This window comes from Pomacea canaliculata, linkage group LG11 (assembly GCF_003073045.1).
Source record: "Pomacea canaliculata isolate SZHN2017 linkage group LG11, ASM307304v1, whole genome shotgun sequence".
NCBI lineage: Eukaryota > Metazoa > Mollusca > Gastropoda > Architaenioglossa > Ampullariidae > Pomacea > Pomacea canaliculata.
The window spans coordinates 9942403-9957928 of record NC_037600.1 but is presented as its reverse complement, the minus strand read 5'-3'; the positions used below and the strand labels follow the sequence as shown (position 1 = coordinate 9957928).

At 40.2% G+C, this 15526-nt stretch overlaps 1 protein-coding gene and 1 long non-coding RNA gene across 2 annotated transcripts in view; both read right to left on the bottom strand.

Annotated features, from left to right (window-relative positions):
• LOC112575617 overlaps positions 1 to 12591 on the bottom strand; it is a 35707-nt gene extending 23116 nt beyond the window's left edge. The window contains exon 1 of the long non-coding RNA XR_003101679.1: positions 12206 to 12591. This is a non-coding gene — a long non-coding RNA (uncharacterized LOC112575617). The remainder of the gene's footprint in view (positions 1 to 12205) is intronic.
• On the bottom strand, positions 10147 to 11714 carry LOC112575605. The gene is made up of 2 exons (XM_025257578.1): positions 10646 to 11714; positions 10147 to 10322 (listed from the first exon to the last, which is right to left on the bottom strand). Exons 1-2 carry the CDS (start codon positions 11273 to 11275, stop codon positions 10170 to 10172), a joined length of 783 nt encoding a protein of 260 aa, XP_025113363.1. The 5' UTR covers positions 11276 to 11714; the 3' UTR covers positions 10147 to 10169.
• Positions 12592 to 15526: the final 2935 nt, after the last annotated feature.

The following is a 15526-nucleotide window of genomic DNA, read 5'->3' as shown; positions in this document are numbered from 1 at the left end:
CCTGTTACCACAAAACTAGCTAGTAAACTGTTACATCTAAAATGTCGGCTTGAAAATCTCGAATTAACATTGTTTACCACCAAAAAGAAATCAACATACTTAAAATAAATGTTTGTTTGAAGTAACATGTCAAAATAAAAGGGTTTGAGTGTTTACCTGCTGCACTTTTGTTGTTGTGGTTGTTGTAATGTAGCAGATGAAGATGTGTGTCGGAGCGTAGCTTATTCAACCAACACTACCCCATCACCTGTCATCTCCTGTCTCTACATGTTAACATCACCTGTCATCACCTGTCTCTACATGTTAACATCACCTGTCATCACCTGTCTCTACATGTTAACATCACCTGTCATCACCTGTCTCTACATGTTAACATCACCTGTCATCACCTGTCTCTACATGTTACTCAGTCAACACTACAACCAAGAGTCCAACAACATTCAGTCAGCGGAGATGTTTTCAGCGGAAAAACTACCAAAGGTGTCTGTCAGGTGAGGTGGCGCTGTTATTGCAGCCTGTAAATACGTGTAAACACAGCACACCACACATAAACTAAGCAGTTTACAATAAATTCTACTTTTTTCATTAACAAGTCAGACAACTACATGCACTGTAGCTGCAACATCACCAGGAGCAGTAACTGTGTGTCGGACTGTTGCAATCAAAACTTTTTAGACTAGAAATTCTTTCAAATATCAGCTTTCCTTGTTTTTGTGTGAAGTGGACTGTGGAATATGTTCCGCTTATATATTTCATTGTATATGTTTATGAATAAAGCGTGAGTAATTAATTATTTAGGTTTTACTTATTCCACTCACAAACAATTCGACAGAAGAATTCATTACAGTTTTTGATGTGCTTGTACTCAGTGGATGTTAATACACATAATGTGGATTGTCGATGGAAACATCACAAAGAACAACCTGCAAAAGACAGCAAACAGTAACACAGAGGATAACAAACAGTAAAACAAACAGTTTGACACAGTTTACTGTAAGGTCAGGGTTAGCGTTATAGGTGAAGGTTTGTTGGGTCTAGGACACTGGAAAAGTTCAGAAAGTCCATTACTGTACCTTATTGAAGCGGCCACGACTGGTTTAAACCACTTTAGACTTCTCATGATTACGTGTCAACCTGTCACGTGACGTCCATGGCTGTTCCACTTGGAGGCACAGAGCAGCGACACCCTGCGGATGGTAGCAGCACTGTAGTAGTTGCTGTGTTTACCTGGTGTCGGCGTCTTTGTAATAAATAATAAACATTATCAGGTTGTCATTATCATGTAATAAACATTATCAGGTAAGGCCTGTACTTATTTTATACAACAAGACTTTGTCTACATGACGAGCTTCAACAGCGGATGTTGTGTCTCTCAATGGAAGGAAGAAAAAGGTTTGTAGCCGCAGACATCACTAAGATACCACACGGATCTCGGTACAGACGACATTTTCAACGATACAAATATAAAAATGTCTGACTATACTGAATAGTAAGTACAAAAAGTCTTTTTTCTTTCTTCTAAAGAACCGAAGTCTTTCTCATAACTAGAATGGAACACGGATCTTGAAGCAGTCAACATTTTCAGAAAAAGACAAACATAAGGTCAGTAGGTAAGACAAGGTAAGACAAGGTAAGACAAGGTTAGACAAGGTAAGACAAGGTAAGACAAGGTAAGACAAGGCTGAAAGTACACACACCTCCAGTGACCAACGCGCTATTAATCGTCTTTAAAGAACAAGTCAATGGTTTAATGTTTGTCATCACAATGACCAATATGTATATCAATGTTACATTTAGCATAACACGGTTTTGCATAACAAGCAGCCGGTCACTATCACCTGTAACAAAGTAAAGAAGACATATTATGGGCTTGAAATTATCGTAAACTATGTAGAAGTGTTAAGAAGTAAACTAAAAATTACAAAAAAGTACAGAGAGCAAAGAATCGTCAGTTAATTAAATGATGTAAATGACACTAAATTGCAGACAACACATTCAGTTTTCTGGAGCTATATTCCCATAAACAAGCATTGTTCCTTGACAGAATAGCAAAATCGGAAATGAAAGTAAAAAAAAATAAATAAAAAATTATGTGCCTACGTTGTGAAGACATTGGTGTTTTACACTGAGTCAGCAACTAAGGCAAAGCAGCCAGCCCTGTAAACAGCTGACACATTCAGAGAAAGAGCAACGTGCCCGAGACGAGATCTGAACCCAGGACAACAAATCCTCACTGTACTGGGGGCAGGTACTAACCGTTGTGCCACCGGACCAAAGTACTGGAAATAACTGGCGCACTCATTAACATTCGTTATTCAATCTACAACAAACCTACACGATACACCATGCTCCACTCCAAAATACAAAAGTCTCCATAGAATTTCCCTTCCGTTGACCTCTTCACCTTTCTCCAAACAATGTGAATGACGAGCGCACAACACCAGCAGGCAGCGAGCGCCTTAGCGCGGCATGAGCGCCTTTGATCCTAATCGATGTCGCTTTCTTTGAAGGTTCGATCCGAACTTGTATAAAACTTGTTAGTTATACCCGACTGTCTCACTATTTCAGCCGGTTGACAGTGTGAACTTCGGTCTTCATCAGTGAGGGACTTGAGGGTCAGTACTGGGACAGACATGCGCACACTTCTTGTGACCTACACACTTATTATAGCGTGAGTACACTTTGTCATTGTGATTACTGTATACATTAGGTGCTTGTTTATCTTGAACACACTTGTCAATTGCCGACACATTTGCTGCTCTTTAAAGTTAAATAAATTGTAATACACTTCATGCCTTAGTTGGTAACAAAGACTCTTTTGTTTTCCATAAAATGCTGGTAAAACTTTAAATCATGATTTTGGGAAATTAATTTTTAATGATTCTTTACTGTTTATAAATGTTGTGTTTTGTGTTTACAAATTCTTTTATTTTCTGTCCATTAAAGTGCTCTCAATGATTCACCAACTTATGAAATGTGGGTACTACTTTGTTAGTGTATGCTTTTACTTATTAGTTTGCTTTTGTTTGATTGATATTGTTAAGATAAGGGTGTAGTGCAGTAACAATGTTGGTACGGGGTCGTATTTAAGCTGGTGGAGGTGTGAGGGTAAGAAAACCGATTTTGTCGAAATAACTGTATGAAAAAGTAGTCGTGTTCAGTTTAAAATACAGTTAAGTCAAGATGGTAAAGATTTCTGAGCGCTTCAAAGTAAGATTATGTCTTTGATTTTTAAAGCGACTCCATTACACTGAGAAAACCAATAATTCCCCCTCCAATAGGTGTACTCTAACATTCAAATAGGTAGTGTCTACCATACGGATCTGTTTGGAAAATAATGAGGATTAGTTTTTAAATTTATTTATCAAAGAAGATGAGTTTACTACTAGCACATTCAAAGTATGATCCTACGTTTTCATCGCCAGTTTTATCTTTGGTAGCGAAACTGTGAAGGGGTTTAAAAGATCGTTTCTAGCTCTACGGATGCGGTTTTTTAAACGGATTTTAATCTTAGGGAGCTAAAAGAAATCATCCGGAGACAGGTGGAGACTTTAAAAGAGATGCAGAAGGAATACAATTTTTGTTTGTTTATTTTCTGTAAAACCAATCCTCTCCAAGCAGAATTTTTACATCAACAGCCTCATGGAAACTGCAAAGGCTAGAATGTAACTAATAAAGATTGTATTGTTTGTCTTTCTGACATCCTACTCTAATTAAAGTTGAGGAAGCCCTACGGAGCGGTGGAATTTCATCCTTATTAATTTCGGACATGTCTCGTAGAAACAACGGTGTCTTTTCGTTGTGTCGCTGGGTTCAGCTGTCATCTCGAGCCCTCTGTTCTCTCTTTCCATGTGACATCTGTCTAGAGGTCTGCCTGCCTCCCTTTTATAATATTGCGTTAGGGGCTGACTCGGCATAAAACATAAATCTCTCCACCACCATCACCACCACCATCGCCACCACCACCGCGTTGTATCGCTGGCCACAAACTAGTTCCATGGTGTACCATTTTATTTCTGCATTTTATTCTACAGAGCTCATGGTGGCCTCCCTACCACGTGGCTGCGCCTGCTTGAAGATGACGTCATCACGGGCACGCGACAAGTCACGCACATGGTGACCTCTGCCCCCAGCCCGATCACGTGTGGGTGCACGTGCAGGGACTTTGACTGGTGCTCCGTCTTTGTAGCAGATGACTTGGCGGGAACGTGCGAGCTGCGGGATCTTCCGAGAATCTCGCTGAACCTCTCATCAACTTTCCCGCATTCCAGCTACTGGGAGGTGCTGGCCATCAGTGGTATGTGTGTAGACGTGTAGAGTAAGACTGTGGGTGGTGAGTCTGGGTATCCTGATAACACATTCATTCAGTCGAGAGGGATTGTGAAAAATGGTTTTAAGGTATGATTACAGAGAAAGTATTCTTCTTTTAAATGTAACAGTTATCAGCTAAGAACGTGTATCTGGGGGTTTGCCACTTTGTATAATGACATGTGTTTGCTCCAGACTGGTGCCCCGTTGACGATGGATTCCACTTTTCTGCCGCTGCTCGCTTCTGTTTCATCGTCTTTGGCAACATCACAGCCACCTGGTCCAACAGCAGAAATGAATGTCTTCACAGAGGACTGGACTTAGTAGTGCCAGATACTACACTGAAGATCACAATTCTTCTCAAAATTCTTTTGAATATACCAGGTCAGCATTGGTTCCAACCCCATCCTTATGTTCTTCGCTCCGATACAGGGTGGATATCGGCCAGTAGCCACTAGATGGCTGCCTAAAGTTGAGAAATTTAACCTGTCTATACAGTATTAGTAGTGAAACGATTGTATTGCTTTATTAATGTTGTGCTCTAATTACTCAAGTTATTTCTGCCTTTTAGATATTTCTGTTTGTTTTATTTTAACAGGAAGTGTTGACATTCAATACTTCATCGGTGGATCTCGACCAATGAGTGATTTAAACTCAGCTTGGACCGGTGATGCCTACGTCTTCAACTGGGTCAACGGTGCACGTGTTGTCGACAGCCTTGTGGGGCCGTTCTGGGCAGCTGCTCAACCCAATAATGTTCAGAACAAGCAAAATTGTCTCACGGTAAGAAGACTGCCATCAATACGGTGTGAGAGAAAGTTTGGGGAAAGAGGATGACGGGACTTTCATTTTATCACCGAGTTGTACACCTTACGATTTCATCTCTGTTGTTATTATACCATCCTACCACTAACACTCGTTCTATCCCTAACCCTATCGTTTAAAGTACATACGGCCGAACATCTCTCTTCAAAAATAGCTTTACAATAACTAACATTATACCATAAAAGACTGAGGTCCATGGCTACTCTCAGAAGTACAACTTTACAATGATGGAGAAATATAAAAGTCCAATAGTTGAACATCCTAGTAATCTCTTATTTTTAATGTATTCTTTGTTCATGAAAATGACAATTTAAATAAAGACTTTGTGTATGTTGACAGGTTGATGGCCGGAAAGATTTTCTTCTGAATGATAACTTCTGCACGGAAGGACACTCTTTTGTGTGCGAGAAATTTTACCCACTTCGTTAGCCAATCAAACGCGTGCTTATGACGTTTCCCCATTTTTTATATTCCTTAAGCAGCAGCAAAGGTGAAAAATTTAAATGTTTCATGAAATGACATGTATGTTTCACACAGAGAACTGTCACCAACTAACAATAAAAGTATAAACGTACTTATAGTGCCTCAAGAACTTATTTTAACCTCACAGTTGTTCTTGTGTTTATCCACCCGTCTATTTAATGTTCTTGTTGTTGTAATCAGACATGTGCTCTAAAAATATTTTCTAAAGAGGCATGGCGATTATCAGAGGCTTGAATACCACTTCTGGTGGTCAATAATATCCAAGTCCCAGCAAAGACTTTTTTAACCATCCTGTCTAAGGTAACGGATAGCAACGAGATAACATTTTCTAGCCGGTTTGGTTCCCATGTGGCAGAGAGTACATTCCAGAAACAACTCAGAGGAGATGGGTACAGCCCTCACAAAAGGATGGTTCAGAAAACGGATTGATTTAAACTCACCAAACAAAAGAGTACTCTCATGAAAAGTTCTCGTAATTTCTCCCCATCCCCACCTTCTACTCCTCCTTACATCAGAGACAGTGTGTGTTGTTGGTGATGATGTGTGTGTATATCTGTGTGTATGGTCTTTCACTGCCGTCGTTGTTGTCACCTTATATTCAAAAGCTGAATAAATGACTATCTAAAACATCCTTCACTTGATTTCAACTTTAAAGCGATACAGGAGTATGAAAAGAAAGTCCGAATCCAAGGTAAAAAAAGGATTAATACCGCACTAGGCAGAGGAGAAATATTCAAACTGTCAAAGGAGACGATGTTCTTCAGATCTTTAGCATACTGATGGACTGGTGTCGTGTTGGCGCATGGACGTTGTTTCTCTACACCAACCTCCACCACCACAAGCTTCCATTGTAATGCTTGAATCCATCTTTATCATCTTTTATGTAGTGTACGTTATCAATATTCAGTGACATTCACTTTAAATGTTTTTACTGTCTGGTAAGGCGAAGTCGAGAACAATTAGACAATACCGCTTGGTCTGACCTGCCATTGAACCCGAGGATAAATACTTTGGCTGGTCCCAGTCGTTCAAATCATTTTAACAGCTTGTGTAGTGAATTTTTGTGGGTGAAGTGAATGCACCGGTTCTGAATAGTCTTTCTTAAACCTCACAAATCTACCCGACTAGCCGGAGTAGTTCAAACAGTTGTAAGGCGATTCAAGCAAATATTGAAGAGGAAGGTTTGGAGGACAAACACACCTCTAGGACGGTCCACAGACCTCGACAGACACGAATATTTGAAATAATAATTGTAAGAAGTCACACATAAAGCCAAGATCATACTATGTTTGATAAATACAGACTGCTCGAAAAATGGTGAAAACATTTTCAAAATCATTATCCCCTTGGAGACAGCATAACACTATTTTGTTTGATGAGAGTTACAACTGTGTGACAATGTTAGTGAGCAAATGGATTATGAACACACAAATGCAGGCAGTCTAGAGTTCTAAAATCATCATCATCACCAATCTATCATCATCCTTATCATGCTATTATGACTGTGTAAGTTACAAGAAATGTTCGCATGCGCACAGTACTCACAACTCCCACATTGACGAAGACCAAAGTTCACACTGTCAAGAGGTCGAAACAGTCAGAGAGACAGTCGGGTGGAACAATCCAGCTTTGATCCAAGTTCCGTTTGAACCTTCAAAGAACATTGCATCGAGACAAAGGCAGGATGTCGCGCTAATGCACTCGTTGCTAGGTTTGTGCAGTCCGTCGATGCACTCAGGTTATTTGGAGAAATTTGTAAGAAGTCGACGGAAGGGATTTCTATAGTGTCCATTGTCTCTCGGAGTGGAGCATGTAATGTGGGCTTAACATAGATTGTCAGTAAGTGTCCTAGTTTTCTCCCAGTAAGTGAAGTCATGAAGGTTGTTTTTATTTCAAGATGGATTCCTCTTTGCTATTCAGTAAAAGATATATGGATATAAAACTTTTTTAATGTCTAGTCTCGTTTCGGTAATTTAATTGAAGTCAGATCCATGATATATCTTATCTTTCCTAGACTACTAGGAACTCAGGCACCGTTACAGAAAGCTGAGTTGACTGAGAAACGTTTGCTGTCCCACACAGGTATCGAACTGGCATCGCTTTGGATTTACAAAAGTGTCTCTCAACCACTCAGCTGTTCTCTTCCTCAAAAGCCAAACAACAAACACAACATCACAGTCTCCATGGTGACATTTAGAACTGATGGATAATAGAAAGCCCATAATATAAAACATTTGTCTTTCTGAGTGTTCTTGTAAATGAATTGAGATGAAACAGGCTTTTTGCAGCTCATCGTCGGTACCGCAGGACCTCTCCACATCGATATTTGAGTATAATATGTAAAAACGTCTGTGGGCGGTGTTGACAGGTTTAAAGAAACACAGTTCACATATGTTGTTAGGCTTCGTGTGACTTTGTATGATCTTTGTAGTTAATGCAATTCCTTCAGGATTTTTATTTTTAATTTTTTTCAGCACGATCAGAAAAGTCTTCTTCTTCTACCTGATGTTCTCGGTGTTAAACAAGGCAAGGTTGATTGTACCTAGTTCTATAGCCAGTCAATACGAAGTGGCAGTGAATAACCAGGACCTAAAACTAATTAATTACTAATAATTCTTAAACTTAAACGCTTAATTATAAAAAGATCCGTTTTACCAATATGCACAATTGTACTGCACATTTTCACACAGAGTTAAATAAAAAATAATAAACAACGAATAAATAAAACAAATCAGATCGTGGGCATCACAGTTCAAAGCACATTCGTCTAACAAGCCAAGACTTGTATTTGTCTGCTTCTGTGTGGACCTCAATGGCTATCGATAATTCCTTCAAGCGAACATAAAGATAAAAATTACAGAGCAATTTGCATTAAGTGCAAACATTATACAAGGACAAACAAAGATTAATAACATATCTGAATTGCCTTTCTTAAAGCTGTCAACGCCGCCCATCAACTTGCTTTTACATATTATATTCAGATATCGATGTGGAAAGGTAGACAAGGAGTAGAGAGTGCCTGATTCATGTCAGCTCCTTTACAAAAATACTAGAAAAACACACTTTTTATAATTTAAAGATTTTTTATTATCCACTCATCATCAATGGCACCATGGATCCAGAGATGTTGTGTGGTGACGTGGGGAGCTGACTGGTGAAAACACTTGTCCAACCCTAAACCGAAGTCAGTTCGATACCTGTGTTGGACAGTGAACGTTTCTGTCAACTCAGCTTTCTGTAAAACTTTACAATTATTATGTCTTATTAAAATTACTTCTACCACACGCATAATGTCACCGCCCTAAGGTAGCAAATAATGAAAACAAAACTCGAGTCTTAATTGAGAATTTCTATTAAATTCATATTTGCTGTTCTATATATACAGGGTGTCCAAAAAGTTTCGCCCGATTTTAAAAGATAAACAAATGTATGTTTTCAATGAATTTTATTGTATGATGAATGAGGACTACGAGCACAACGATAGCTAGAACAGTAAAGAGACGAAAAGAACGAACTGACACAAAGAAAACACCAGAAACTCAAACACCGAGTTGGGTTTCTTTTCTGTTCTTTACTTTACACAGCTGTAATATGATTATTTTGAAGTTCGCGTGGTTTGAACACTGGTAAACGAAGAAGCGTTTGTGCTGCAAGTCACAAAGTTTATTTTTCTTTCACAATTTTCCAGAACATTTCTCCGCTCTCTGGGCGACTTGTCTCTAACTTTACAACAGGAAGTGCTGTCACCTGTATTAAGAACACAAGTAAAAGACTGCAGCTAACATATGTATTCACAGATAAATACGTACGAACAACTCAGAAGAAAAGAAAGCTGGGTACTGTTGGTTTCACAGGTCTTTAAAAGCTTCATGGAGGCTTCAGACTAACTATATTGTAACATTCAACTCTAATATTCTTTATTATTGATACATTCTCTAGAATGTTTATGATGTGGATGAACTATTCCTTATTGTTTTATATAAATCTCATTTTTATTTTTCAAACTTTCACATGTCCATCTAGCACGAGTTACTATAAAGTTCTAGAAAACGATAGTCCTTCGTAGTACGCAGTCAGCGTAACAGGAAATTAATCTCAACGAGATCATTCCGGTATAGTACAGCAAGATTTAAATGCAATGTCGTCGTCGTGGTCCTCCTCCTTATTCTCATCATCATTGTCATCATCATTACCACTTCATCGTCGTTATCGTCATTATCGTTTTGATTGGTTTCCCTTTTCACTCTTATGTTACTACTACATCACTACCCTTTACTGGGCATCATAATCATCAAATCGAGGGAGTTATCAGAGGCCTCCGTACCATCTTGCCTGGTACAGTTGCCGAACTCCAGTATCTTACCTGGTACAGCCAGTTGCCGCACTCCAGTATCTCACCTGGTACAGCCAGTTAACGGACTCCAGTATCTCACCTGGTACAGCCAGTTGCCGCACTCCAGTATCTCACCTGGTACAGCCAGTTAACGAACTCCAGTATCTCACCTGGTACAGCCAGTTGTCTTTCCTCGCACGACACCACAACGCCGCCCATGCTAAAGACAGCGTTGTCCGCAGCCACCCGCTCTGCTGTCTTCTTGTCGTGAGTTAGCAGGATGCTGTTGCCGCGGTTGGCGTGGAAGGTGAGTTGCAGTGCCTACACAAACCAGAAGATCCCCATAGGTAACCCAGAAGTCAGTTGTCATGTGCTGAAAGCGCCAAGAAGTACAAACAGCTTTTTGTGGCTTTTTAACCTCGACAGACATCACTCGTCAGTATATAGCATTTCCTTGTCCTTTTCTTATATGTTATAATCCATTTCCCTATTTTCAAGTGTCAGACTCATCAACATTGTTTTCTTCTTCTTCATTATCATCCTCATTAATCAAAGGACAAACAGATGTACCCAATATACCTACACTAAATATTGCCAACTCTTTACCACTATAATTTATTGCTATTTATCTATCAGAAAAGGGCAAAAAGCTATTACCTATGGTAAAACATTACTAACTTCATTAAGCATCACTACCTCAGGTGCTTTAGTCTGTTGCCCCATCATCGCCAGTTCTTTCTCCACCCGTCTGACGAGCTCTTCGCAGCCTCTAATGTTCATCGAGGGATTCGTGCTCACATCCACTTCAAAGTCAGCGTTGAGGTCAAGGTTGTTGACCCTGTCTGTCAGAGCCTCGTTGGCGTAGATCAGTGAAGGCCTCGCTGCAACTGTTGTCGCTCGCATCGCCACTTGCTTGTGAGCCTTCAGCTTGGACAACTGTGAGCACAGCGAGCCTTTGACACTTAGCAGGGATTTCATGGCTCTGAAATGCGATGACCCGATCGTCTCCTTTATCTTGTCACGAGTAGCCTCCACCAGCTTCTGCAGGCGGTCACACGCAATGTTCGCTTGCTTTATGTCTTCTAGTTCGCTGAGGTAATCGTCGCGGACACGAGCTTCCAGCTGAGCTATCGCGCGCTCCAGTGTCTGCTCCCCATTAACGAGTCTGATGGTCAAAACCTTCAGAGAATTTTCCGCTAAAGCTATTTCGTCATTCATCTTTCTGACCTCCGAACACTCTCTGTGCTTGATGATGCAACAGGAGGCACACACAGCTCGGCGGTGGTCGATGCAGAAGAAATCCACGGTTTGTCGCCGTGGAAACATTGAAATTTAATGAGCAACATTTGAAGCAGGTAGAATTATTGACAACAAAATCTTAAAGGCTTGCTTAAAATATATTTAACTAATCTAAGATAGTCTCAAAGCAAGAAAGAATGAAACAATATTATGTCTCGAAAAAGTATTAATGAAATCTTAACAAAGCTGCCTGCGCAAAATCTCTTGGGTAATAATCTTTCTATTATATAATAATAAGAACAACAACAACAACAAATGAGCAATTAATACAGCTGACCAACAAGATCAATGTGCGAGGTAAATATTAATAAAAACTGGAAAAAATAAAAGCAACCATCCTTGTAATAAATGTAACAATGATATTTCAAGAAGAGAAGACACAAAAAAGAAACATTTTGTGGCATAACTCCGATCGTTAGGGGGATAAAAGATAATGTATTTAAAGCTACTGATTTTTTCCCTACTTAAAAGAAACTGACAGACGAATTTCGCAGGGTCGGCTTGATTCTTCACTTCACTCTTTCCTGTCAGTCGTGTAGCGATGGGACGAGCCCGTCGACGGAATGGGACGCAACTATAGAAATGAAACAGCATTTATATTACAGTAGCTTCCCTTGTTTCATGTGCGGTGACGTCTATCGAGGTGTCATATATGCATAAAGACAACAAATAATTAGTATCAAAATAAGAGTAATAATCAGTAAAACTAATAATCTAAAGTTTTAATGAAGATCATTTTATGTAAATTAAGTTTTTTAAAATATCTTTATGAGGCTATCTATTTTATTTATAGCCATAACAAGGAAGTGCAAATCAAAAGTTAGCAGTGGAGAAAGAAATCCAGTATCAATGCACCAACATGGTCAGCGCAGCCTCATCCTAATATCATCTGAATAAAGCATCTTTGATTCGGATTTTCTAACCCTGATAAGAAAAAAGTGTTTCTCGATGACTTACTTTTAAATCCTCCAAATGACAAGTCACGACTGTTCGTCCTTGTAAGACAGGTAACTCGAGCAAACAACCGAGTTCGTTCCCCTTCCAAGAAGCGTCACCGTTGTCAAGACACAGTACTAGTTGTACACAGTCGTCTGTCATGTCATTGTCTCGGCTATGACACTAGATAGCAGGTGCATAGAACGCCTCCAGCATAACAGGGAGACAAACTGAGCATTTTCAGGAGACTGAAGCCTATAAATTTTAGAAGTGCTTTAAGTATAGCGCTAAATCCTCAGCAGAAACGTAGTCGGCAGCCATTTTCACTCATTTCGCGATTTCGTGCGACACCTACTCCAATGAATATATTTAAACATTTTATAGCATAGAGTGTTAAAATACCATATTTGGAGCACATGGAAAATTGTGTTTGGTACCTACAATGAAATTTTTGATTTTAATCAACATTTTTAATTAAAAAATGTACAAGTAAAATGTGTATACCCACAATACCAAATGTCATATAGCCAAACCCGCTGACATACAAATCATTGTCACTGTCCGATTACTTCGGCCAATTCTCGGTGAAAGCGAATAAAGATAATATAAAAGCAATAAATGCTTTTTCTTTGAAGTCAAACGATAATTTGAGTCAATAGTGAAACAGCAGTTAAATCTTATCCACTCAATGTGAGATATTTTGTAAGCTAATATTTACTTCAACACTCCCTAAATTTCAGATGAGTCATCAAGTGTTTCAATCTACTCACTGGGGCCTAAGCCTCGAGAAAACCATCAAAGACCATATCCTGCCCCAACGGCCAACGCTCACACTCATTAGAACATCGAACACACCCGGATGTTGATCTATAATACTTATTCGGTGAGTTTAAAATTCGGTTTAAATATACTAATAAACTTCTGTACATCCCCACTGCCTACATATTTAATATGATGGTATGAAAGCTGAAATAATATTTCGCGATTCGGGAAAATCCGATGGAGTAGATCGACATTGCACGTACAGCTCTTAACTCCGCCATCTTGCCATTCCTCGTCGTGAGCAGAGAAAGAAAAATAACTCAGTTAGTCCACTGCAAAAGCGCGAGAAAGATTAACTTCACGATAGGTAAGTACTCATGTCTATCTGTCGTTGATGTGATAAAAACTTGAATACAGCGATAACATCCCCATCGTGGCCTGAGGAGGGAGACAGGCTGTGAGTGTGTTTGAGGTCATCACAAGTAAGGAGCAATACTGAGCTGTACTGAGTGAACTGAGCGACATATTGGGTATATCACAATCCTGAAGTAAACTATGAAGTAATCAGTAATTGTCTCCACTAGCTGGGGAAACAGTGCTAAGAGCGCTGGCATCTGATGTGAGAGGCTCAAGGGTTCGACACTAAGAGTGGAGATCACGTGGTGCAGACGCTGCCTCCTTCAAACTTGGTCCTGTAATGGGGGGACCACTGTCAACAATGTCTGGTCCTCCGTCGTCTGCTCAGGTGAGTCACTCTCCTGCCCTGCACGCTTAGAGAACTTCAACTGTTTTTATCATCCTACTTTTGTTGTGTGAAAACACCTTTAACTAGTATAATGCTGGTGCAGATATTTACTGTCATCCTGTACATGATCATCTCAGTGATGTACCCGGTGTTCAGTCTCACGATGTTGTCCTCTCACTGTAACAACTGTCACAGGGACAGCGACCTACAGGAGGAGGTGGTAAACAGAGTTGTAGAGGTGGTGGCGGGGTCAAAGTTTACCTACACGCTGTGACTGATGAACAGGCGGCACTACTTACAGATACAGGTAGATGGTATTTCTTTTATTATGGCTTCCTTTTGTAAAAACTTACGGTAGATGAAAGTAAGATATAAAAGTAGACAGTAGACAGAAAAAAGTGAGCAGCTTTATGATCACGAGTACAGTAATGATGATCTGTAGCAGTAGCGCAATCAGGCATTACATCTTCTCCTAACAATGCATGATCAGTTAAAAAGAATTTGTCTGTTATAATTAAGAGAAATGTGTATGCACATTGACAGTCACTATTAAAAAAGTTTTTTTTATATCTAAAGTGAACACGCGCCCCCTGGATGAGGTAAAGAAAAATACAGGCGCTGATGTAGAGTTTAACCCCAACCCCTCACCTGTACCAGGTATGAAGATTCTTATCATCCGCGGTCTTCCATCACAGATCGAGGCGGCAGTCAGGCTCATCAACCAGAAGACTGGTTCAAAGGTTTGTTTGTTGACAAACAAATGTATATTACAGCAGTGTGTAATAGACTACAATGCAAGAGATCAGAAAAAATATCTTACAGGTTGACAGAATTATACAACTGGCCATCTCATGTATTAACTATCAGTAGCCAATACAAGTAAAGTTTAAACAGAAATACTCAAGTGACTTAATATTCAGTTATTATTTAATTGACCAGACTGGTGTTAACACAGGAACCATTACCAGACCAGGCCCAGACATTCTGGCTACAGTGGGTTGAGGCCGCGTTTCCTGACCTCGACTCTCGCGCCTACTTCCTGCCTCCTGTCTACGTCAACCGCGTGCCCATGACTAGACAGTCAGCTGCTGGTCAGGAGGTTCTCGTCCTTGAACCAGCACCTGGACAGGCTGGTCAGTCTAACCCAGTGACGACGAGTTCATCTTCTGCTGCTCCTCCGTCCATTCCTCAGCCTCCACGCCTACAGGACAGTGACGTCAGAGACGATGCTGCCATGCAACGGATGTTTGTCTGTCTTCAGAAAATGTGTGAAGAGAACAGCGATGTCATGGTTGGAATGACTCAGCTTCAGTTCGGACAGTACCTGGGTGAACCTTGTTACGCTGCCGCCGCTACCCACCTACCCCGACCCTCCAACCTTCCTCCTTCTCTACCACACAACTGGAAACAGGGAGACTTTGATGTGCTTCTGATTCACCGACAGTACGGACTGGTAGTGTGTGAGGTGAAGGCACTGGGTGACAATATTCAATCTGTAAACATGTCCCTGCAGGATATAGACAATAACATTAGACAGAAGCTGAGTAACGCCGTGTCACAGCTGGACAAGGCGGAGGCCATGTTGTCTCACCTGGTGTCCGACATCGCTCCCGGTCTGCCCGTCACTAAGGTCATCGCCTTCCCCAACCTCACGGCTCGTCAACTACAACAGGCCATCTCCAGTGACAACCTCCTCATTCAGGTTTTAGTATCTTTCTGTTACCTTACATGTCTTCTATAGAAAACGTTACAAAGTACCTAAATGTGTAAAATTATTTTTTTGTTAATATTGGATTCGTATTTAAGTTGTACTTAGTACTTTAATGCTAAGCGTT